Genomic DNA, 25,174 nt, shown 5'->3' with positions numbered 1-25,174 from the left:
GCATTCCAGCCGTCTTCAGCCCGGCTTGCTTGAATCCAGTGGCTAAGTGAGCAAGGGATGTGTGCATAAAATCAAAAGGACACCAGGAGGGTAGTTGCAAAACGAAGAAATTCTAACAAAATTATTAAAAAATTATGTATCACTTTTAATTAGTGTAATAAGTTAAAATCGACAAAAATATACAGAATAAATCCATGACATTTAGACACATTTCCATCTCATAGTAAAATCATTACATAAAAAAGAAAGAAATTTATAATAACAAATTATTATACAGTCACTTAAAAGTACAAAGAAAAAGTGGCAATTAATATTCGACGCGCGTTTCGGCGTTCAAAGCAACGCCTTCTTCAGGAGCCACAAAGTATACCTCTGCGTTTTAAAAGATAATGCCGAACGTGGATTATTCTGGCTTGTGTGTTCGGACGGCCTTCGAAGATTAAAAGTTAATTGGTATAGTTTTCAAGGCTTCTCATTTTTCCCTGTCGTTCATAATCAAATTTAGAATTTATTCCTTTCTTGAAAACTGTATGCTTTAAAATTTCACTGCACAGTCGCTTTTTACATATCCGGATTCCTTTGTTACCAGTTACGTGTTTAAAGGATCGCTGCGTTTAAAAACTGCAGGCGTCTCGGAGCCGTTGGTGGAAGTACAGAGCTATTCGTCTCTTCTTGGAGATATAACGCTCATTGGTTTATCTTTCCAGGCTCTCCCCTACGTGGAACGTGTTTAAAGGATCGCTGCGTTTAAAAACTGCAGGCGTCTCGGAGCCGTTGGTGGAAGTACAGAGCTATTCGTCTCTTCTTGGAGATATAACGCTCATTGGTTTATCTTTCCAGGCTCTCCTCTACGTGGAACGTGTGAGCGCTGCGTACGATAGCTGCTGGCGTCACCGCGGGACCGTCGGACAGGGTGTATACACCCTGTCCGACGGTACGCTGCGTACGATAGCTGCTGGCGTCAACGCGGGACCGTCGGACAGGGTGTATACACCCTGACGACAGGGTGTATACACCCTGTCCGACGGTCCCGCGGTGACGCCAGCAGCTATCGTACGCAGCGCTCACACGTTCCACGTAGAGGAGAGCCTGGAAAGATAAACCAATGAGCGTTATATCTCCAAGAAGAGACGAATAGCTCTGTACTTTCACCAACGGCTCCGAGACGCCTGCAGTTTTTAAACGCAGCGATCCTTTAAACACGTAACTTGTAACAAAGGAATCCGGATATGTAAAAAGCGACTGTGCAGTGAAATTTTAAAGCATACAGTTTTCAAGAAAGGAATAAATTCTAAATTTGATTATGAACGACAGGGAAAAATGAGAAGCCTTGAAAACTATACCAATTAACTTTTAATCTTCGAAGGCCGTCCGAACACACAAGCCAGAATAATCCACGTTCGGCATTATCTTTTAAAACGCAGAGGTATACTTTGTGGCTCCTGAAGAAGGCGTTGCTTTGAACGCCAAAACGCGCGTCGAATATTAATTGCCACTTTTTCTTTGTACTTTTAAGTGACTGTATAATAATTTGTTATTATAAATTTCTTTCTTTTTTATGTAATGATTTTACTATGAGATGGAAATGTGTCTAAATGTCATATGGATTTATTCTGTATATTTTTGTCGATTTTAACTTATTACACCAATTAAAAGTGATACATAATTTTTTAATAATTTTGTTAGAATTTCTTCGTTTTGCAACTACCCTCCTGGTGTCCTTTTGATTTTATGCACACATTTGTTTTTCCCTGAAGTATAAGCTATCATATTTCATCAGGGGGTCCTTGCTACTTACACTATAAGTGAGCAAGGGACTCACGTCTGAGCATACCCTGCCAACCTATGGCGCACACAGTTGTACAAAAGGGGGCAGACTGATTTGCATATGGCCGAATGCATTCACTCCCACAAGAGTCTGTCAGCTATCTAAAACTGGTGCAGCGGCCTTGGCCCTGTAGAAATGGGGCCGTAGTCCTTCAATGAGCGGACTCTTCGCCAGCATACAGCAGATTTTCATGTAAAGGGCTATACACCTTAACAAGCCGTCTTACGCACAGACTTGCCTTTTTTATACCTGAAAATCGTAGACAGAGCTGATTGTCCATCCTATATTTTTTTTGTGCCCTGAATTTTAAAGCTAAGCAAGCTCTTAGGGGTAAAGGCAAAGCTTCTTTGAGCGTTGAGGCAGAGCAAAGAACGCTGGCAGATTGATTGACTGGCCAACATGAAAGGGTGATGCAACTTTGCTGACAATGTTCTCAACAACCTATCTGCCGAGGGGAAAAGGTAGTGAAAGCTGACAGTACCGCCAACGCATGCGTTCTGAAGTGGCGTGCAGATGTGATGGCGGATTGACAATTGTTTTCAGAACCAAGCTCCTCACGAAGCAGCGACTCGTCGGCTCAAGGGGTGTACACTTAGGAAATGTCAGGACCAGATTAAGGTCCCACTGGGGCATCATATATGGCTGGTAGGGGGCATGTGCATCAAATCTTTTTGATAATACATCACAGCTGGTGATTTAAATAATGATTGGTGAGGCAAACAAGGCTGAAAAGGCTAATAAATACCAATTTCAAATCTTTATTTCGATCACATGATCATAAAATATGTACAAAATTACCACATCAGTTAAAATTCCAAAGTATCAATATGTCATTAGTGTTAAATACATTGAAGGTTAAAAAGAAAATAATTATAAAAGGGGTGGCAGTAAATCAAGGGGTAAGAATTTTCAAGAGTCTCCAGCCATCTTTATCAATCGGGTTCGGACATACCACATTGGAGTAAGAAATTTTGCCAAGGCAAACACTTTTATTATTATTATTATTATTATTATTATTATTTTTAATTTGTATACAGAAGCGCAACTAAACCCAAAGGCATCAAGGCGCTGAAGATGGTAACCAGAGAGCTCAGATATCAACCAGGGGGGGAACTTAGGGATAAGCTGCTAGGAATAGCCAAGTCTTAAGTGCCTTGCGGAATTGAAGGTGAGAGGAGATCAACTTGAGATCACTAGGGAGCGTATTCCAAAGTCTAGGCGCAAGGAAGCGAAAAGACCTTCCTCCCCACCGAACCTTGGATATACGAGGAACCACAAGCAGGTTTTTGTTGGAAGAGCGGAGTGCTCTCCCAGGGACATAGTGGGCCACCAGGGCACGAATAGCCTCTGGTCCAGATTCATTAAGGGCACGATGAGTAAGGCATAGAGCCTTAAAGTTGATCCTTGCCTGCATGGGGAGCCAATGCAGGTCTTTTCTGATGGTGGTGCCCGAGGAACGTTTGGGAGCACCTACAACAAACCGGGCAGCCGCATTCTGTACGGTCTGGAGGCGCTGAATGAGACCACTGCTGATGCCAAGGTATAGGGCGTTGCAATAGTCCAGTCTCGAAGCAATGACCGCTATTGCTACCTGTTTGCGTGCCTCAGGGGAAAGGTAGTGAGAGATCTTCCTTAAAACCCTCAGGGCATTACAGCAAGTGGACACTGTCCTACTGACCTGTTTGTCCAGGGAAAGAGAGGTTTCCAATATGATCCCAAGGTTACGGGCAGAAAAAGTGGGCGTAGGACAGGCCCCGAGGACAGACGGCCACCAATCCATAGACCAGATCTCACTTTTGCCTCCGAAAACAAGAACCTTTTACTGTGCCCTCTGCAAGGCAGAATGTTTAGCATGTAAGGGGTCTGGTTTCAAGTACCCATTTGGCTGCGCAATATGTGATAACTCTCCCCATTCACTACCGTAACTGTTACTTGCTGATGTTGATTTTTGCTCATGGGGTGGAGAATAAACGCGTGGCTGGGGAGACCGGGAGCACATATGTCTGGCCCTCCTCCGGTTTTATACGATTCCTTTTTCTTTCCTTCCTTTCATTCCTGTGTCTGTATTTCGGGTACTCTTTTTTTGGGCGACAGGCACACTGCTAGGGGGCGTAGGTCGTAGCCTCTGCATGTGTGTAGGGTGGGGGGTGGGTTTATTTTGTCCATTTTAAGTTTCTATGGGCCTTATTTTTTCTCTCTCCTTTCTTAAATTCTTTTTCTCTTCTTATTTCTTTCTTTGGGTCAGTAGGGTGGCTCGGTATGGGGTGGGTAATGACCGGCACGAAACATAATTTGTGATTGTTTATCCTTCCATATGTATCCTTGTGACGCTACTCTGATTATGTTTTTCTGCTTGTTGGATATCCTTTGGTAGACATTACCCACTCTTGTCCTCGGTGGGTTGTATGGACTCTGATCCTTCTTAGTTTCTATACTTTAAAACATACCTTAAAATTTTTTAATAAGAACCTTAATTTCTCCTGTTTCTCGGCAGTTCGATGATCTCCAGTGTAACTCGGAATGATTGTTATTTTGTATTGAGGTACTGCTGAGTCGCCGTATAACTTGCAAAAGTGCTTAAACTGACGTCGAGGCCGGCCTGATGGTTGTGGGCCCGTATTTGTTTGCTGATACTGCACAATAAAGGTTTTTAAAAAATTAAAAAAAAAAATCTCCTAGTTCCAGAGCTTAAAGAATCAGAGTCTGCATGAGCATCTTAAATTTGTAGAAAGGCATTAAATGGGCAATGGTCTGGAAAAGGCTAGAGTACCCCCACACTTCTTTTGGATGAGGAAATGGCGAGAGTCTGTATTGAATTTGAGCTGGTGGTTGCAGGTAGGGCTCAAGACAACTATTTTTGGGGAACAGCATTTACTCCCACTCAGACTTTGATCCAGAGCAAGTAAAAAAAAAAACAAAAAAAAACAAACAAGGGGGAAAGAAAGGGAGAAAGATCAATCAATTGTGACAAAGGGAGAAAGCAGGAATGAAAAAGAACCTCCAAGAGTGAGATACAGACAAATTGTTTGATGGATGCTTAAAGGGACATTAGGTGGAATCAAAATTAAACAATTTAGGTATTCCACACCCTGACCTCCGATAGCACAGCTGTAGGCTTCTGAGCAAAATCTTTGGCTCCAGAGCTTTTTTTTTTTTTTTTTTTTTAACAAAAGCACTGCCAAGAGCAACATTCCCTCCCTCCCTCTGAATCAGATAGCCACTCAATGGCACATTTAGCGAGCAAATGAGTGGCAGAATTCCAAAGTGTTCTGGAGTACAGGAAAGTGGAAGGAGTAGAAGTAAAAAGGTAGAGCATAACCCTTTCGGATTATTTGTAAAACATATCTGTCTAATGATTCCCCAGCCGGGGAGGAAACTTTGTACCCTGCCTCCTCCCGGTCGCTGCACTCAACCTAAAGCAGTTTGGAATCTACTGCAGCAGTGGAGGATGAGTTTGAAGTCTGTCCCCACCGAGATGTGAATTCTGCCAGTTTCCAGCAGGCAGCCTTGAAAGGAGTTCAGATTCTGTAAAATAGATTGGGAGGCTTGACATGGTCAAGAAACTAGCTCCTTGGAGTAGTCTCCGAATTTACTGAAGTGGTGGGGAAATGGTTTCTCCTGCATGGAGAAGCTAAGGGATCGCAAAGTGGTCTTCTGATTTAATCTTTCCAGCACTGAATCAGACTTCTCCCTGAATAGACTGGAGCCACCAAAGGCATATCCATGAGAGAAGCTTGCATGTCACCCGAAAACCAGGTTGACTCTAGGCGTATCTATCAAGTACAACACTAGTGCTTATAGGCCTACCAATACACTCCGTTGTGCCCAGTCTGGCTTGGAGCATATACTTTGCAGCATTCTGGCCGACATTAATAGTATGGGCTAACAAGACCCAAAGATCCTTTGGGACAGCCAGCAAAATAAGACTGGTCATGTCCCATAAGGCATGTGGGTACTGGCCTAGTAAGCAAACACTACATTGACAGATCCAAGTGCTAGGCTGGCTGAAGAGAAAGCCTCAACAAACTAATCAATTATGTCTGATGCCCAGTCTAAGGAATTGGTCAGAAAGGAACCAGAGATGACTATGTTGGAGCTTGGATAATAATCATCTGGGATGTCCGAGGTTTTGACCGAAAGTATGGTCTATTCCGTCGAGCTATGGGATGATTAACTGGGGGACATGGAAATGGCTTAGCCACATAGCCACGAGGGCATTCGTAAGGGCTTCAATTAAACAGTAGCAGTGGCTCAGATGAAGACCCCGGTTGGAGGATTTTAGTCAGAATATCTGATCTGCTCTCAATCAAGGGAAACTAGCTCTAATGCTTCAGCTACCCTTTGAATCAATACTGCAAATGAGGCACTTTACTGCTGCATATCCAGCGGTGTTTTCTGTATCTAGCCCATTGGCACTTTGGAAGTGCAGGTAAGTAGATAATCAGTATAGTCCCTTTCAAGGGAAGGTGCTTTAAGGGTCATAGGAAAGAAACTGATGTCAGCATGCAGGAGTGGCGCTTATATGCAGTCCTGCTGCAGCACTTTGGGGCAGTACAGACTTATTGAGGAGCCATATGGTGCCACCTACTGGACCATTGCTGAAGAATTATCTGGATCCAGTCTAGCTTCTGAAGCTGAAGAATTTGCGGTTCGAAATATCAATCAAAATTATAGGTCTACAACGTGGTAAATACTGTGGAAAATGTTACTTGTAATCCAGGTTCTGCATGGTAGACCAGATTTAATTACTGTTAGATTTCGGGGTCTCTAGTTGGCAGAGGTAGGTACCTTTGACTACATAGGGACTCTTGTGTCTAGTCAGGATAAGGGGCTACACTCCTAAGATAACCCCTGCTCACCCCCTTGGTAGCTTGGCACGAGCAGGCAGGCGTATCTCAGAGGCAGTGTGTAAAGCATTTGTAAACACATACAGTAATACAGTGACAGCACTATGGATGGACACCACACAGGTTTTATTATTAAAAATAAGTGTTTTTATATAGACATAACACAAGACCAAACAACAAAAATCCACAATACTGTACTCAAAAATAGACTTTAAAATAGTAGAAAATAGCTCAGTTCTCTCAAGTTGGAAATGCAACACTTTACTCTCGCAGTACCTTGGATGCGTAACGCCAAGAAAACAAAAGGGTCACCGGGAAGGTGATGCTTCGGTTCCTTACACTCAGGGGAGTTGATGCGTCGGTTCCTTACTGCTGCGCAGGGGAGTTGATGCTCGCTTCCTTACTGTGTGGGGAGGTGATGCATCGGTTTCTTACTGCTCTACGGTACGATGCAACAAGATGGCACATCAATGCGATACTTCTCTCCGGTGCGATGCAACAACGTTAATGCAATGAGTGCACGCTCGACGGCCATGCGGCAAGCTTTTCCGGTGATGCAACAGTGACCTCTACGGCAGCGAAAAGCTTCTCGTCGTTGAGTCGTGCTTCCAGCGACACGCAGTCCCTCAGAAGGCCCAGCACAACAGCAGGCAATTCAATTCCCAGCAAGGAAATTCACGGGGAGCTGGTAGGTGAAGTCTTGTATCCCTGAGACTTCAGGCAGGAGGCAAGCTCAGTTCAAGCCCTTGGAGATTCTTCTTCAAGTTGATGAAAAGCACACTCGGTACTCTTCTCCTTTCTTTGGCAATGAAGCAACCACTGCAGGCCAACCCCCAAACACACAGCACAGGGGGTCTCCTCCTTCAGTTTCCTGGTTCTTCTCCTCAGCAAAGGTTTGTCTTGATTCACAGACGTGATCTAAAGTTCTAGGTCCCCTCTTTTATACACCAAAACCCTTGGTCTCTGAAGGTAGAGAGTGTCTGTGCCTAGTCCAAACCAGTTCTGTGCAGTCCTGGAGCACTTTGTTTACTGGACTCCTTTCCTTTGACAGTGTGGGCCAGGGGCATCAGACAGATCACAGGAGGTGAAGCCAGCATTGTGGAAGGCAGGTACAACCCTATTCATGCCCAGGTGCAACTCCTCCCATCACTCTAAATGCAGACAGGTCTATTCCACCCTGTGCCGACTCACCCCGTCTCCTGGAGCCTCCTAGCCTCTGTCACTCAAAAACCAGACAAGGAATACACAACCTAGGATTGGATAGTAAGGCAAGAAAATACCTACTTTCTAGACTGCACACAGGCTCTGCAATGGCAGGCCTGATACACACTTTACAAGCTGCTCCGGTGGGTGGCACAATCAGTGCTGCAAGCCCACTAGCAACATTTAATTTAGAAGCCCTAGGCACCATGGTGCACTGTACAAGGGTCTGACAAGTAAACCAAACAAGCCAATCATGGAGTCACTAATCCATACATCAATTTACAATAGAGAACACTTGCACTGTGGCACTGGATAGCAGTGGCACAGTTCCCAAAAGCATTTAAAACCAGCAAAAACATAAGAGGAAACAGCACACAAAATGGAAGGGAGACCCACGCCAATGGTGCCAGGTCTAACAATTACTAAGATTGAGAGGTCTCATTGGAGGACATGTATTCCTCAATCTTTCCAGAAGTCGGACTACTGGAATGGTAATGAAAGATCTTTGAGTTGGCCATTTTCTGTATGGTGTAATGGCAGACAGATGAACTTTGATAGATGCATGTTGTAATTTTGAGTTGGTAAGATTAAGTAAATAAAGTACGATGACTTTATGACAATGAATGGGGTCATATCCCTTTTCTAAACTCCAAATAAAACATCTTTTCTATTTGAAAGCATTTAAAGCCCTAGTGGATGGTCGTTGGACTTCTTTAAGAATGCTCATACAGTGTGGTGGTGAATTCAAATGGCCGTATTGTATGTCCTCAGGAGCCATGCTCCCAAATTCAATGAGTGTACGTTGGGGTGAAGAATCTGTCATTACATTCACTGCAACGTCTTGTGGGGCTTGACAGATAGGTGATCAAAAGAGCATTGCCCTGAGATCTTGATTCCCACAACTTTGAGGAGTAATTTGGGAATTCTGCAATTGCTTTTGTTACAAAGAGGTCTATTTCTGGAAAGTTCCCAGTCGTGGCAGATATCTAATAAGATGTTTAAAAACATTTTTTAATTCCCATTTGTGATTTTCTTGAAAACACCTCCTTATAAGGTTAACCTGACAAGGTTACATTCGTAGTAGGAGAATTGCTTGATTTGACAATCCTCTCGCTAGCAACCAATGCCAAATTGATTGCGATTCCAGTGACAGAATTCTGGATTGGGTGCCACCTTGTTTGTTACTGTGGTGCATCATTGCAGTAGTGCATCGTTGTGGTATTGTCCCTTTGTACCAAAATTCTGTTCTTCAGTGTTAAGAATGCTATGAGGGCTAGGACAGCCTTCATTTCTAGACACTTATGCGGTAAAGAATTTTTTTACCACAAAACCTAAATAGTTATGTTGGTGAACTCACTTCCAGAATCTATCAGGGAGGCATCCAAAACAATTGTTTATCAAATCCTGATGAAAAGGCATTCCTTTCAGAAGGTTATTTTTACACTACCACCATTTAAGAATGGTTACCTCTGTAGAGGCAGAGTTAGACTGTTCTCCCAGTTGTCTTTCTATTGGGACCATCAATACTATAGGCATTGCTGTAAAGGTCTAATGCAGAGACGTGCATTGGGAATTAGATAAATGAAGGAGGCAACGGACCCCAACAGGGAACAGTTCGGATAAGATGTTGGAAAGGGCTTGATTAGTAACTGATGGCATTTTTGTAAAACGGTAATTCTGCTTCTCCAAAGAATACACTTTGTTTTGCATGTTTAGAGTTGCCCCTAAAAATATCAATTATCTGTACTGTAGAAGTGGTTACTTTTTCGAAATTGATGTGTAACCCGAGGCTTTTTAACAGATTGGTTATTGCATTGAAATCCAATTAGTTTTGATACGCAGTCTGTCTCTTGATTAACCAGTCGCCCAAGTAAGGGTAAATGTAGATTCTTTTCTTCTGGAGGTGATCAGCGATTACGGTCATGCATTTGGAAAAATACAGTGGTGCTGATTTCAGCCCAAAAGGAAGTACCTTGTATTAAAAATTAGCCCTGTCGACTATGAAGCTGAGGTATTGTCTGTATTAGGAACGTGGCATTACACAGCTTGCAGATCCAGAGAACATATCCAGTCTCCGTTCATTAGTTGATACATTTGGAGTAGGACCAGAATTAATTAGGAATTTGTTTTGAACCATTTGTTCGCTTGTCTTAGATCAAAAATAGGTCTGAATTCTTGCTTAGATCTTGAGTAGCAAAAAATATCTGGATTATGTACTTTTTCCTTTGTGAGATGTAGGAGTTCTACTGCATGTTTTTGGAGGACATATGGAATTAACAGATGTAGTTGATGTCGGGTTAGGCGGGATTGCTGAAGGTAATGATGCTCTGAATTGAATTTGAACTGAAGTCACAGAGATTGACAATGCCACTGGAGTCTGCACCAGAGGTATCGAGGTCTGTGATGCCATCCAACTTGGATGGCGAACAGAATGATGCTGATGGTTTTGATGTCCCTAGGTGATTTTGTGGCAATATTTTTTGGAATGGTAGCGATTAGGTTTTCTAGGCCTACTCTCTTCAGATCTTACTTTGTGGAAGTCTTTTTCACAAGAGGAAACCTTTTTAAAAGGGGGAAGCCTCTCCTCTCTGTTCTGGTTTTTCTGTTTCTTCCTCCTGCCCTAAGGTCTTTCATTTTACTTCTCAGCCTGATCCGATCACTTTCCTTCATCAACATTTGCTGTTTTTTACTGAACGTGGAGGTGGTAGACACACCACAGAGATTGTACGAGAGTCTGATGCTACATTTTTACTTCCTCATGAAGGGCGTCCAACGAAAAGAAATAGCTTTTGCAGTGAAATATTCACTTCAAATTAGATGAAGTGATGGAAAAGGGTCATTTAAAACTATGAGCAAAGTTGAAAAAACCTAAAAGCTGAAGACATTTTTTGAGGTAAAAATTGGGTTTTGAACCCTGAAGTGTTCGGAGATCTTCTGAGCACAAGCCGAAAAAAAGAATTGAGGCACAGAGCGGGCAAGATGGTCTTAGAACCTTTTAAAATGACCTGACCTCTGATCGCTCCCCACGCCGCACGGCTCCTCCTGTGCGCCCGTGACTCTCTCCTCTGCTGCCGCGAGTTCGCCGCTGGTGTGCCCTTGGTGACTGTTTGTCTTTGTGTTCTCCTGCTAGGTTGATTTTTCGCCTTGGCATTTGTTTTTCTGTATTTTATATTCTGTTTTTTATTCTGTTTGTCGTTCCTTTGCGCCCCTTGCCCTCTGTGCCCCCCCGCTTCACGCCGCTGCTCCCCTGCGGCCCGCCGCTCCCCTGCGGCCCTCCCCTTTTGCCTTCTGTTTTCCTTCCCCTCGCCCATTTGCTGCCCCGCTCCTCCTCCCAGCTGCTCCTCCCTCCCACTTGGCCTCTTATGGAGGTCGCCGTGCGGCAGCGGTTGTGACCTGACCTCTGGTCGCTCCCCACGCCGCACGGCTCCTTGCCCTCTTTGCCCCCCCCGCTCCACGCTTCCCGCCGCTGCTCTCCTGCGGCCCCTCCACCCTTTTGCCTTCTGTGTCCCTTCCCCTCGCCCATTGGCCGCCCCGACCCCACCTCCCAGCTGCTCCTCCCTCCCGCTTTGCCTCTTATGGAGGTCAGCGCGCGCCGAAGGCGCGCCAAGGACAAGCCCGTCTGCGCACGTCTGGGCCTGGACCGCGCCCAGCGCCAGAACCCCTGTACCCCGTGCCCACCGCTACACCAGACTGCACTACGAATCCAGCACCCTCCACGCACTCAACCCCGGACGACACCACCCGTGCTGCCAGGCCATCCCGAAGCACACCCAAGGGCCTTTCACATGCCAGAACTGCAGATACACCAGCATCCAGGCCGCCAAACCATCAGCCAGAGAACCCAACCACCTCAGATGCATCCTCCTCAACACCCGCTCCGCTCGCAAGCACGCCATCTAATTCTGGGACCTCCTAGACTCTACCTCCCCCGACGTCGCCTTCCTGACGGAGACCTGGCTGAACGCCACCTCAGCACCCGACATCGCCATAGCCATCCCACAGGGCTACAAGATCTCCCACAGAGACCGCGCCAACGGAGTTGGAGGGGGAATCGCCATCATCCACAAAGACACACTCAGAGTCTCGACCAACAGCGACGAAACCCTCACCACTGCCGAGCACATGTACTTCTAGATCCACACCGACCCCAACACGACCCTCCGAGGAACACTAGTCTACAGACCACCCGGACCACGACCACAGTTCAGCGACACCATCACCGACCTAGTCAGCACCCACGCCCTCGCCTCCAATGAATACATCCTCCTCGGGGACCTGAACTTCCACCTCGAGAACAACAACAATGCTAACTCCACCACCCTGATCGACAATCTCGGACTCAAACAGCTCTTGAAAACACCCACCCACGCCGCTGGACACACGCTGGACCTCATCTTCTCCGCAAGCCCGCACATCTCCTTCGACCACACCTCCGTACCCCACTGGACCGACCACAGATGCGTCCACTTCACCTTCAGGAAACCCACCACACAACACCGCACCCAACAGTTGCCACGCCGCAACTGACCACCACCCTCGCCCTGAGACCACCCGCCGACACCATCGACCCGACACCACCGCTACCAACCTCAAACAGTGGATCAACGACTGCGCCAACACCCTCGCGCCTCTCAAGATCTCCACAACCAACCACACCAACAAAAAAGCCGCCTGGTTCACCAAGGACCTCCGGACCTTCAAGCACAGCTGTCGGAAGTTGGAGAAGAAATGGCTCCGCGACAGATCACCAGACAGCGTCGCAGCCCACAAGAACGCCACCCGCAGACACCACCCGCTCATCAGGACTGCCAAAAGGACCGTCTAGACAACAACGCCCACAACACCAAAGAGCTCTTCAGCATCGTGAAAGAACTCTCCAACCCCAGATCCAACACCAAAGACATTCCACCATCACAAGACCTGTGCGACTCCCTGGCCACCTTCTATCACCCCAAGATCACCGGCATCCACGACAGCTTCTACTGCGACACCCCAGCGCCCACCACCAAGACCACCATCCCCGCGACCTCCACCCACACCAGTCGCCTGACCGCCTGGTCCAACGTCAGCGACGAAGACACCATCAAAACCATGAACTCCACCCACTCCGGATCCCCATCCGACCCGTGCCCTCACCACGTTTTCAACCTAGCCAGCACAACCATTGCATCCCACCACCGGAAAACAATCAACATCTCCCTCGATACAGCATCCTTCCCGGAAAGCTGGAAGCACGCCGAGATCAACGCCCTTCTGAAGAAACCCAAGGCGGACCCCAAGGACCTCAAGAACTTCCGGCCTATCTCCCTGCTCTCGTTCCAGGCAAAAGTGACAGAGAAGATTGTCAACAAACAGCTAACCTGATACCTCAAAGACAACATCCTGGACCCTTCCCAATCCGGCTTCCGCAGCAACCACAGCACCGAGACCGCCCTCATCGCCGCCACCGACATCAGGATCCTGATGGAAAAAGGAGAAACAGCCGCCCTCATCCTCCTGGACTGGTCAGCTGCCTTCGACACGGTCTGCCACCGCACCCTATCAGCACGCCTCCATGACGCCGGAATGCAAGAGAAGGCCCTGGCCTGGACCACATCCTTCCTCTACGGCAGAACCCAGAGCGTCAGTCTCCCACCCTTCCGCTCAAAAACCATCAAGATCTGCGGCGTCCCACAGGGATCCTCCCTTAGCAAGACGCCGTTCAACATCTACATGGCACCTCTCGCCCATGTGGCATGACAGCACAACCTCAACATAATCTCCTACGGAGACGATACCCAGCTGATCATATCCCTCACCGAAGACCCCCACACCGCCAAAGCCAACCTCCACAGAGGAATGAAGGCCGTCGCCGACCGGTTGAAAGACAGCAGACTGAAGCTAAATTCAGTCAAGACGGAGGTCCTCATCCTCGGGCCCACCCCATCAGCCTGGGACGACTCCTGGTGGCCCACATCGCTAGGGACAGCCCCGGAACCCACCGACCACGCACGCAACCTGGGGTTCATCCTAGACGCCACCCTCTCCATGACCAAGCAAGTCAACGCCGTCTCCGCGTCCTGCTTCAACACCCTCCGAATGCTCCGCAGGATCTTCAAATGGATCCCTCTCGACAAGAAAAACCGTCATCCAGGCCCTCATCACCAGCAGACTACTACGGGAAAGCCCTCTAGTCAGGAACAACCACCAAGCTCCTGAGTCTACTACAACGAATCCAGAACGCCTCGGCACGACTGATCCTCGACGTCTCCCGACGCAGCCACATCACACCTCACCTGAGAGGCCTACACTGGCTCCCTGTCAACAAGAGAACCACCTTCAAACTCCTCACCCACACACACAAAGCGCTACACAACACCGGACCAACATACCTCAACAACCGACTCAGCTTCCACACCCCCCACCCTCCACTCTGCCACCCTCGCCTTCGCCACAGTTCCTCGTATCCGGAAAACCACAGCCGGGGGCAGATCCTTCTCCTACCTCGCCGCCAAGACCTGGAACGCTCTCCCTACCAGCCTACGACAGACCCAGGACCTGCTGGCCTTCAGAAGACTTCTCAAGACCTGGCTCTTCGATCAGTTGTAGCCCCCCCACACCCCACCAGTGCCTTCAGACCCTCACGGGTATGTAGCGTGCTTTACAAATGGTTTGATTGATTGATTGAAAATGGGTTGGACAGCTGTAACTGGGTGCGATATAAACCGCAAGTAATACATGAATGTTTTGTTTCTTATCCATCAGAGAAGCCAATAACCAACAGTGATAATCCAAATGTGAAAATGTTGGAGTACAGAGCAACACTGAATGCAGTGCAGCCTAGCAAAAAGGTGACTAGGCTACACACTACTGAATTAAATGTGTGTTTCACATTTTCCGTCTATAACGCTTCACGAGAGAGAATTAACCTAAAAATGCAGGACCATTTAGAGCACTCAACTGCGAAACCCAATGCTAGAAGTCAGAATCAGCAGCAGTAAACGTCAAAATTAGAAGTGTCCCTTCAAGTTACAGCAACAGCAATACCTGCTTCAGTTTCATCCCCTAGCTGCCACTTCACCTTGTAGCTGCAAGCCACAAAATATTTCACAGTCATGGCTTACACTTACTGCCGCTTCAGAGTCCAGAGTTAGAATCGGACAGGTCGCCAGTAACACCATTTTATCAGAGTTTGGGCATACTCATGTCGGACAACTACTTTCAAAGTTTAATCTGTGTGCATTGGGTCAGAGGCACGTATTTACCATTCACTTACACAACAGGAGTAAGCAAAAGTCACTGGCACAAAGTGATTAACCACCATTCTCCTCTTTACTTCACTTCACTAGACAGGACAAACAGTCTCACCTGCGGTGGCTCAGACGGTGGAGTGGTGTGGCAATGGAGTGGAAGCGGCACTTCTGGAACGTTCGGCCTGGGAGTGGAGTAAGGGGTTGAAGTGATGCTTCCTGAAAGAGAAAAGAAAGGACACCCAACTTTTTAAAGTGCTCTGTCCTGCACGTTTTGCTACTGTAGCTAAACTGACAGCACAACCATCGAGCCCACCCACTGACCATTGTCAGCCCATACACAACCTGCATGAAATGTTAAAAAAAGGCCTTGCGTCTGGTACTGAAAAATGTATTTCACAAAGGGGTGGCTGAAGGGACTCTGATAATAATCTTTTCAACCAGTAACTTCACAGTAAAGCTAAGTGAATTGGTTCTTGCATTCCTCTGCAGAGCACTCAAGCCAACTGGGGAGAGACTTGCGTAAAGGACTAATCAAGGCAAGTGGAGGTGGGAATCGAGACCAACAGATTATTTGGTAAATCGGCCTCAGCTAGCCACCAATAAGAATATGGACACTAAAAATGAGAAGACATTTACATAGTCCTAGCTCCAGTCTTTCCTTTAGCACAGTCTGAGTATCAGACTAGAATGGACTGGGTCGTTCACAGCATGCTTGCAGGCGCCCTTAGTGGTACACGCAGGAAACTACAACAGCAGGACATCAAGACTTAATGCGTATTATAACAGTGCATTTACCGACCAGCTTTTCCAACTATTGCCCATTTATCTATCCTTTTACCTCAGCTTATTTTTTCACTTTGGTGCATCGGAAATGTAAATCTGATTGGCCCTTTAATGCAAAATACTGACATCCAAGAATAGACATCAATGTAAAAGAGTTTGAAACTTCCATATTATGCCCACAAGATCTGGCCAGGGAAGATTTTATAAATCAAGCTGAAGTTTTGAATCGTAATTTAACAATTTACAGACAAAAGTCTAGGTTCCTGGCTGGTGTATGTCTAGGTGTTGGAAATGCAGAACTTTATCAGAATCTGAAACATTTTAAAGATGGCAACTTTCACTACAGAGTCTGAAGGAAGAAAAAAAAAAGAAACATCTTAGGGTGGTTAAAAAAATAAAAATCATAGATCTAGATACATTCTCATGACTTCCAGAAGCCTAAGGGTGTCGCAACGTGCAAGTGGTGCAGCCCGTCAAAAAGCCCTGGCGCTAAACAGTGAGTAGTAAACACATGGAACAAGCTCTCAGCGCTTAAGAAGCAGATGCAGAATGCCATAAAAAAATCCATGGCATCAGTGAGTGGCGCGGAAGCTGGCATGCACGCAGCTCTTACCATAGCTGCTGTTTTTATCAGTGTAAGGGCTGGCATTGTAGTCATTCACCCTGTGGGTATTATGGCATGGGAGATGCAGGGATGAAGAAGAAAAGCCACCCTCGAAAGAGGCTTCTGTGGGGTCCAGAGATATTTTTCCACATTCGATCACCACATCGTGGGTCTCCAGTCGCTTCCACCTGCCAAAACAATAAGGGTTTAGATTTGCATCAAGTACAGTCTGTCAGAGCCCTTCAGAGTAAGCCTACAGAATAGAGAATATATTTGAAGGCCCAGACACAAACATGTCAGAACTGCACCAACAAGAATGCATGATCAGGCCAACCCAAACACTTCTTGGGCAAAACAAACCTGTGTGATCCTGGATAAATCGAGCTTCTTATGCCTCAGATGCCTTATAGCAACACACAGCTCTCACAGAAACATCAATATAAATCACTAGGTAAAGAAGAGGCAGCAGCATGACCACTAACAAGCCACACGATGTGCTCACCAGAACCTGCTATAAATGCATGCTATATTAATAAGCCTCGCTGCACAGCTGACTTTACAGGAGGATTCCCATTTGTGGGCTATAAATGTTTTGAAAAAGCAAACACTGGATTGGACCATACATAACTCTTTCAAAACACCTCAATTGCCCCATTAATGTTTTGATTAAGTAATTTATTTGCAAGGACATTACAAACCATACAAGAAGACATTCAGGGAAAAATTGGATGTAGGTAAATGACCCACCAACATACGTGTTATCACTCAGAACATAATTCATCTACTGTTTGTTGTAGAAACAGTTCCTTTCAAGTGGAATTAAAGTAATATTTGCGAAGCTAAAACTATCCGCCAATAACTGATAGCATAATGGACCAGGTCTAAACAATCTCTTTCTCCTGCTCGGCTATGCCTTCATGCTGGAAAACATGTTCTCCTTTGATGGACTAAACCCCCCTACCACAGATATAGTCTGCTGGACTACCAGGCTTTACTTGCTGCACTAAGAAATTCACATTGCTGAGCTACCACAAAGACTCTGGAGGACAAACAAGTTCCTTTCTGGGTTAACACAATCTGGCAACCTCTACTTGTTAAAGACCCCACTCCCTCCGCTGGGATGACATGCTCTCCCTTCTGGGCTTCCACAGAACCTCTCATGGGTCAAAAACCTCTCCGTGCTGGACTGCCACTGAACTTCCAGTGGGTTCACACATACCTGCTCGGGTCCAGCTCGTGGTCTTTGGAACCAGTGACCAGCTCTGGATGGATCCGGACATGCTCCATCATGGGCTGCAATAAAGATAGCACATATGTAAACATGCTAACCCAGCCCGACTGGTAGAAAACCAAAATAGGGCAAAAAGAGATCAAGTGTTAAAACCACATCATAGAATCCAAAACGCCATACAAACGTACAAGAACTAACAATGAAGTTAAGTAACTCTGCAAAGTCTGTTGCAGCCCAATATGGAATTCAGAAACGGCTTTAAACACCAAGCTGTGCATTTTTTCTAGTTGGAAGACAGACACTTATGCATGGCTCCTACTTTCTAGGGGCATAACAGATTAAGCACCCAATTTGGAAGGATGATTTGTATCAGGCAGGAGATTGAGAGACAGGAAAGTTGTCTTTGTCACAGCTGTAATGGCCAGAAGAAGCATTCCCTACTAGGGCAACAATTTCCTCCTACAGTATTTTCTCGACTAATTTTACCCCAAACAGCAATTTCCAACTACAAGCTGAGTTCACTCACATTATCAAAAGAACCCTTTCCTCTTCAGTAATTACAAGTAAAAACATAATTGGATTAAATTAATTAGTTGGTAGCTAGAATGCCAAAGTGGATTTAGCCAAATAGGTTTATCTATTCTTCACGGGCTCTGTGAATAGGGCCAAAAGCTAAACAAAAGGGACCAGGTGAATCGGTGGAAGATTGGATTGAAAGGCTACGATTTTCTTGAACAAAGATTTTACAGCAGAGGTTCAGAACAATGCTACAATGGCCATAAGTGCCTCTCCCTGCCTACAATATGCAAGTGTACCTTTGCTGCAGCGACGCTGCATCATGCACTGTAGTGCTGACATGAAAACTTGTGCCAAACAGTGCTTAGATAATGTGGTAACAATGGTGACAGTAGCGCAAGTCCACTTCACAGACTCCGAGGTCAGTTTCACTGCTACAGGACACACCAGCCATACCTTGACCAGCTCCTCAAACGTCTCCAGGTTCTCCTTCATACTGTAGTGTGATCGCAAGTAGGATACAAAGTTGCAGGGGTACATCCCATAAAGGCGATGGAAGAGGGCATAAACGCTGGCATGGAGGTGAACCAGATAGATCTCTGCCACGTGGCCTATGGGAAATAAAATGAAAAGTTTGGTCATTTACCCAAGGGAGACACTTTAAAAAAAATGGTTGCATTTTTTATAGCGCAAACTTGACTCGAAGGTATCCGAGTGCATTACAGGAGAACCAGTTGCATTACAGACAGACCCATTCATTTTTGTTAGGCATGGGGAGAATAAATGATTTGCCCAGAATTACAGGATGTTGAGCATCCCAGCTGAGACTCAAACCCAGTTCCCCAGCTCCGAAGTCGACCACTATAGCGGTTCGGTCACATCCTTCTGCAAGTGCAGAAGACTTCAAGCAAAGCCATCAAAAACTCACCAGTCAGTTAATCTCCTCACTGTATATAGAAGAATTTTCAGTATAGGATAACAAAAAGCAAATAAAAAAATTACTCTGCTCCGAATGCCTTTAAATACAGGAAATTTGTATTTCATATCTAGGGTGAGAATTGTTTTCACAGCCATAAGAGAATGGTTAGAATTCCTACGTTGGAGCATGCAAGCTTGTTGTGTGACACTTATTGAAGCATAACACCACCCATGCTGAGCTATACAAAACGTCATTACGAGCAATACAGGAAAACCGTAGTTATGTTTAGTTTCTATCAGGGATTCCGGCTGCTCAGATGAAATATTTGGGCAAAAATTACAGAATTAGGAATAACAAAGGAACTTAGATGTCATAAACATGCCTCCTCCACCCTGGCCAAACCTTTTCCCCTAACAAACCTTACAATGCAATGGGCATTAAGATTCTAACGTGGCGATAACGGAGTCTGGCTGCAATGTAATTTACACCGGTGTAATATCGAGTATTTTACATCGGACTTCTTATGCAAAATTCCAGAAATTACTGTGAGTAATCATGCCCCTTTCGCAGTAAAAAATATACCGCAAATGGCGTAATTTAGTGTACATAAACGCACAGGTGCACAACACAGATTTAAGCAATAAAAACAGTTCTAAGTCCAATAATCACAGGAGTAGAGTTCCTTAATTTCGATTCTTTTTATTCAAAAAACGTGAAGAGAAACGATTGTACAGCAGACGCGTTTCGTCCACTAGGGACTTCTTCAGGGTGGTTTATTCTAATTTGAGTAGTCGTGCTGGTAGGTCCTAATTCTGGATTTAGTCATATTTGGTAAGTGCTGGAACCGGATGATGGATCCATCTATTAATTGTGTCCAAGAGAGGGTCTTCACCAGGATAACATGGAGACCAATAGCAAGTGCAATGCTCGATCAGGGATTCAGCCCTTCAATGTCAATCTGGAGTATATATATATCCCAAAACTGGAAGTCGAGAGTAACCGATTTAAGCAATAAAAACAGTTCTAAGTCCAATAATCACAGGAGTAGAGTTCCTTAATTTCGATTCTTTTTATTCAAAAAACGTGAAGAGAAACGATTGTACAGCAGACGCGTTTCGTCCACTAGGGACTTCTTCAGGGTGGTTTATTCTAATTTGAGTAGTCGTGCTGGTAGGTCCTAATTCTGGATTTAGTCATATTTGGTAAGTGCTGGAACCGGATGATGGATCCATCTATTAGATGTGTCCAAGAGAGGGTCTTCACCAGGATAACATGGAGACCAATAGCAAGTGCAATGCTCGATCAGGGATTCAGCCCTTCAATGTCAATCTGGAGTATATATATATCCCAAAACTGGAAGTCGAGAGTAACCGTGCGGAGGTCAGTGTCAATAATTTGGTATGTCAAGCAAATAGTTGTGGCCGATGTTTTAAAAGGGCCAACAGACAAAAGGTATAGTTCAAGAGACTAGTCAATTATAGGCGATTCTTGACGAAGTGCATACAATCTCATACCAAAAATAAAAATGAGCCCTCAAATATTGAAGAGTGCTTCTTGGCTCATAAATAGACGGCACAATTCCCATCCATAGAAAGCAAGACGGCTTGTGATCGAATCGTCACAGCCCGACACGACCTCCTCTAAAAACTGGCAGCGATACAGGGTCCCGTGCAGCACCGGAGTAATTTAGTGATTTGCAGCAAAAATTTACCATGAACGCACAGGAACAACAGAACGCAAGCGGCTGTTCACTGTGCCTTTGTTTCACATTTATGTTGCAAACCTCTAGTGATTAGATTGTGGTAATTTAATAGTGCTCAACATTATGCTACCTTGCATTACCAACCAAACTATCTCCTGCCACCATTTGACGGATTTAGTATCTGCCTGAAGCTGTCAAAACCAAGCATTTTTTTTTAATAGTCTGGCTGACAGTGCAGTGTTGCCAGACAATTATGTGAGAATCATCAGAAGACGGGCTTTGGCTCTACCGACATGTTGGGAGCCAGGAGTACATGTTTTAATTGGGTAGAAGTTATGTGCTTCCATAAAAAAAAAGTGCATAACTTTCACATAGCTGTGATAATTGTATTTATGGACAATGTGCTAATGTTCTCTAGCAACAGCACCGAAGGAAGGAGGGCAGTCATTAACTTACATGGATTTTCAGGTCTGGCTTGACAGTGCAACTCACTGGACCTCTCAATATCCACTAATATTGGTCTACAGTTTTGTGCTTCAGTAGAAATACTTATCCATTCCTATGATATCTAGTTGCAATGCTTCACATTATGTCAAATGTCAAACGTTCTTATATAGCGCACAAATCACCGTGAGGTCTCATGGCGCTAACATTTACCATACAGCAATCCTTTAAGGCCAGAGCTATGGAATTGCTGATGTTTTGTGTAGTGAAAACTGGTACGTGTTTATAAAACGAGGAGCAGTTGTGTGGAGAACATTAAACATTTTTACAAAATCAAAACAAATACAGTACTTAAATATAACCAGAACGTAATGAACCTCATGATAAACAAGCTTTAGCAATTCTCAGGATTTAAGCTGAGCTACCCTCACAACCCCTATACAAATTAAACATATGACTACAGCTATAGTGGTTCATGTTTAAAACACACATGGAGAATGTTACTTTGACTGTAAGCATCAGTTCCTGGCTGTAGGAAACGGGGCTTTTGTTGCAATTAGCCCCCCACCCTCCAAATTTTTGCCCCCATTTTTAGCTACTAGGTGCTGATTTTCCACTCTGACAGTGCATGGACGCCTCCTAACCAGACCAGTCTAATTGTGCTACAATTGGCATAGGCCTTTAGCAACCCTGAAAGTCTCTAGTAAATGGCACCCCATGTACCTACGGAAAGAAGGTCCCTAAGGGCTGCAGCACATCTTATGCCACCCTAAAGGTCCCACATACAAATTTCCACACAGACTGCTATTGCAGGTTGTGTGACATGGTGAAAACAATGAGTGAAAACATGACATGACACACCCGTGTGTCATTCCAAAGTCACAATCATTTGAATCGGAAGATGCTGAGCAGCTAAAGTTGTTACTTTGCAGAGTGTGGTGTTCGCTGAGGTGCCGCTAGAAGTTCCCTGTGTCACTCTGCGCTTATCAAGATGCACTTTTGGGTTTCCGAAAACAATTGATGGACGGAATGCTGAATAAGGCTGGACTGGACTGTTCCCATTGGGAGCATGGTCAAGACGGATTTGCATATGGATCCAAAACTGTAATGGCACGGTGAGCAAAAAAACAATGGATTTAGGCCCAGATCTCTGTACTGGGGTGAATGTATGACATTGTTCTGCATTCTGTCCGACAATTGTTTTTTTTTGTTGCATTTGTCACACCGAGTGGGACTGGTATGCCCAGACGTGGGTCCCGTGCTCTCCATGCCACTGGAGTCAAGCTATCCTGGCTGATGAGGGCCGAACGCCCGATACCGGTCCTAGGATGCTCGTTTCCTGTACAGGGAAGACCTAGCCTGGAAGTTCGGGCTGGACTGTTCCCATCGGGAGCAGGGTCAAGACTGATCTGCATATGGCTGGCACCAACCTGGAATGACATGCTGAGCAAAATAAAAGATGGATTTAGGCCCAGATCTCTGTACTGGGGAGAATGTATGACATTGTTCTGCATTCTGTCAATCAATTGTTTTTTTTGTGGGTTTTTTTGCTATTGGGTTTCCGAGGTGCAGTTTGAGAGTACTTTATTGGCAACCTTTGCTGGGCATCAGTGTGGGCAGTATTGTTGGTGTTTAGTCTACATTGTGTACCTTTTGTAACGTACCTGGTTCTTTTGTATAGCGCTCCGACACCTTTGGGTAAAATTTGTGCTATATAAAACTGCATTAAATAAATAAAAGTACTAGAGGAAGACGAAAAACAGCTGGGAGAAAGAAGTAAATAAAGTCAGGGATAGAGAGGAACCAGAAAAAAAAGATGTAAACATCATCCATCATTATCAACAATTAGAGAGTGTGGGAGATGTCATCTTACATTTTCCTCCTTGTGTAACCCCCACATATGGCCCACTGCCATTAGTACACTTCTGAATAAACTTAAGCCAGCCATGTGTTTACATTCTTCTATGGGACTACTTGGCTGCAGTTTTATTACATGCATGGACTCTATGTTACATCATCGACCTCATAAATCCCACTGGTCAAGCATCACTCAAGATGAAAAGGCCATAAAACATTATTACAGTTTCATAACTCATTCTGAGTGCCACAAGTAATTCTGACAGGTTAACAAATCGTAATTACGAAACAGGTCATGCATACATCATCTCTGCTGTACATAAATCATTTTGACAGGATCCTAAAACTTCGCAGCGTGACAGATCATAAATCATCCAGGATTGACATGTCCTTTATTGGTTCTGATGTAGCGTGCTACTTGTCAAAAAAGCACTTCAACACCCCATTAGTGGTAGCAAGCGGTATATAAATGCGAACCTTTATCCCTCCACTATCCTTCTCAATCCAAATAACTGACTAACATATCCACCACTCAAATTACTTTCATATTCCACTTTACTAATCCACCACTAATCCTTTAAGGGCTTCGGAGAAGCGTGCTACTCGCTGAAAATGTGATTTGACGCCTCGTCAGGGGTAGTGTTATGTATGCTAATATTTGCGGACTAACATTGTTTTTACTGCTCTTACCTGTAGTTAATTTCAGACCCTCGTTGTTGGTCCTTGCCCTGTTCCGCAGAGGCAGCAGTGCCATTTGAGCGGAGGGCGGTACTTAGTTTTGCACTCACTTCCAGTGTGCTGTTGGTCACAGAGGTTGGCAGCCTAGTTTTGGCTGCTCTCCGCCTACATCAGATGCATGCCGGAGCAGGCGTGCAGTGGGCGTGCCTAAGGGAAGCCCATCTGCGCCCGTCCGCGTCAGCCATTATGTCGGATACAACCCAGATGATTCCGGCAGAATTGGATGACATTATTCGAGAAGCCTTGCAAAACACTGCCCTCACTGCCTTAATGTGTTCCATTTTCTCCTGTTGCCACAAGCAAGACGATGGAGTTTTACCCAAAGAACTCCTGAACAGAGAGACAAAAACACTCTGTGCACTTCTTAATACAAGATCTCTTGCTAAAAACGCTCAGGCTTTCCATGACTTCAGGGAGTAGCATCAAATTGATTTGGCCTTTGTTACAGAAACTTGGGCCAAAGCCTCTTCAGAACCGGATCTTCTAGAGGCTCTCCCAGAGGGTATTAAAATCCCCAGGAAAGAGAGAGGGGAAAGGGTAGGAGGCTTAGCGCTAATCGCCAGAAAGCAGAGTGTGAAGCAGTAATCTTAATAATCTGACTCGATAGTCAGAACACTCAATGGTACATTATGGAGGAAAGATAGTTCCTACTGAAGAAAGAAGATTGAAAAATGCCTTGGGGCTTTTACAAAACTAAGCAAAGTAGGAAGCTGATCTCGAAACAAGAACCCTAGAGTTCAGCAGCACTGGCCAAAAATACTGGGTTAAAATAGTGAACCAGTAAAGTACAGGCATCGCAAGGCCTTACTATACGGACTCTCGATTAACTGGTGATCCAAAGCTCTTATAAATAGAGCTCGGTGTCAACCACACTACTCCATCATACCCATTCACTTTACCCAAAGGGCCCTTGAAAATATTAACTATATGCCACTACGGGCATGACCTGAAAAAATGGCTGACAGGATAGGAGCTTCCGAGTTCTCGCCCAACCAGGAGACATTCTCCCCTGAATCCTGCATAATCCTACCCACAGTGTCTCATTTCACAAAGACATAGGTGCAGCAGATACGGGCAGAGCTGATCCTGGCCCCTGTTCCCGGACAACCAAGGCAAATCTGGGATATTCTCAGACTAAGGCCTCGCAGAGGAGACAAGTGGTAGGCACCGGCTCTGGGCTAGGGACGAGGGTCTAAGTCGTTCCGCACCAAGGCCGCTGGAGGAGGCTGCACCTGAGATGACGGACCGCAGTATACCACCCCACAACAGC

At 45.4% G+C, this 25,174-nt stretch overlaps 1 protein-coding gene across 2 annotated transcripts in view; it reads right to left on the bottom strand.

The window, feature by feature from the left end:
• The window catches only part of TSC1 (TSC complex subunit 1), a 302,457-nt gene that overhangs the window by 137,306 nt on the left and 139,977 nt on the right, over positions 1-25,174 (bottom strand). For both annotated transcript variants that reach the window (XM_086924753.1, XM_086924752.1), the window contains exons 6-9: positions 18,701-18,855; positions 17,717-17,790; positions 16,507-16,685; positions 15,226-15,326 (exon numbers count right to left, since the gene is read on the bottom strand). In XM_086924753.1, the coding sequence (XP_086780879.1) occupies positions 15,226-15,326; positions 16,507-16,685; positions 17,717-17,790; positions 18,701-18,855 (509 nt within the window). The remainder of the gene's footprint in view (positions 1-15,225; positions 15,327-16,506; positions 16,686-17,716; positions 17,791-18,700; positions 18,856-25,174) is intronic.

This window comes from Lissotriton vulgaris, chromosome 5, assembly GCF_964263255.1.
Source record: "Lissotriton vulgaris chromosome 5, aLisVul1.2, whole genome shotgun sequence".
Lineage (NCBI taxonomy): Eukaryota > Metazoa > Chordata > Amphibia > Caudata > Salamandridae > Lissotriton > Lissotriton vulgaris.
Note: the sequence above shows the minus strand (reverse complement) of the source record. Positions and strands in the feature narration are given on the sequence as shown.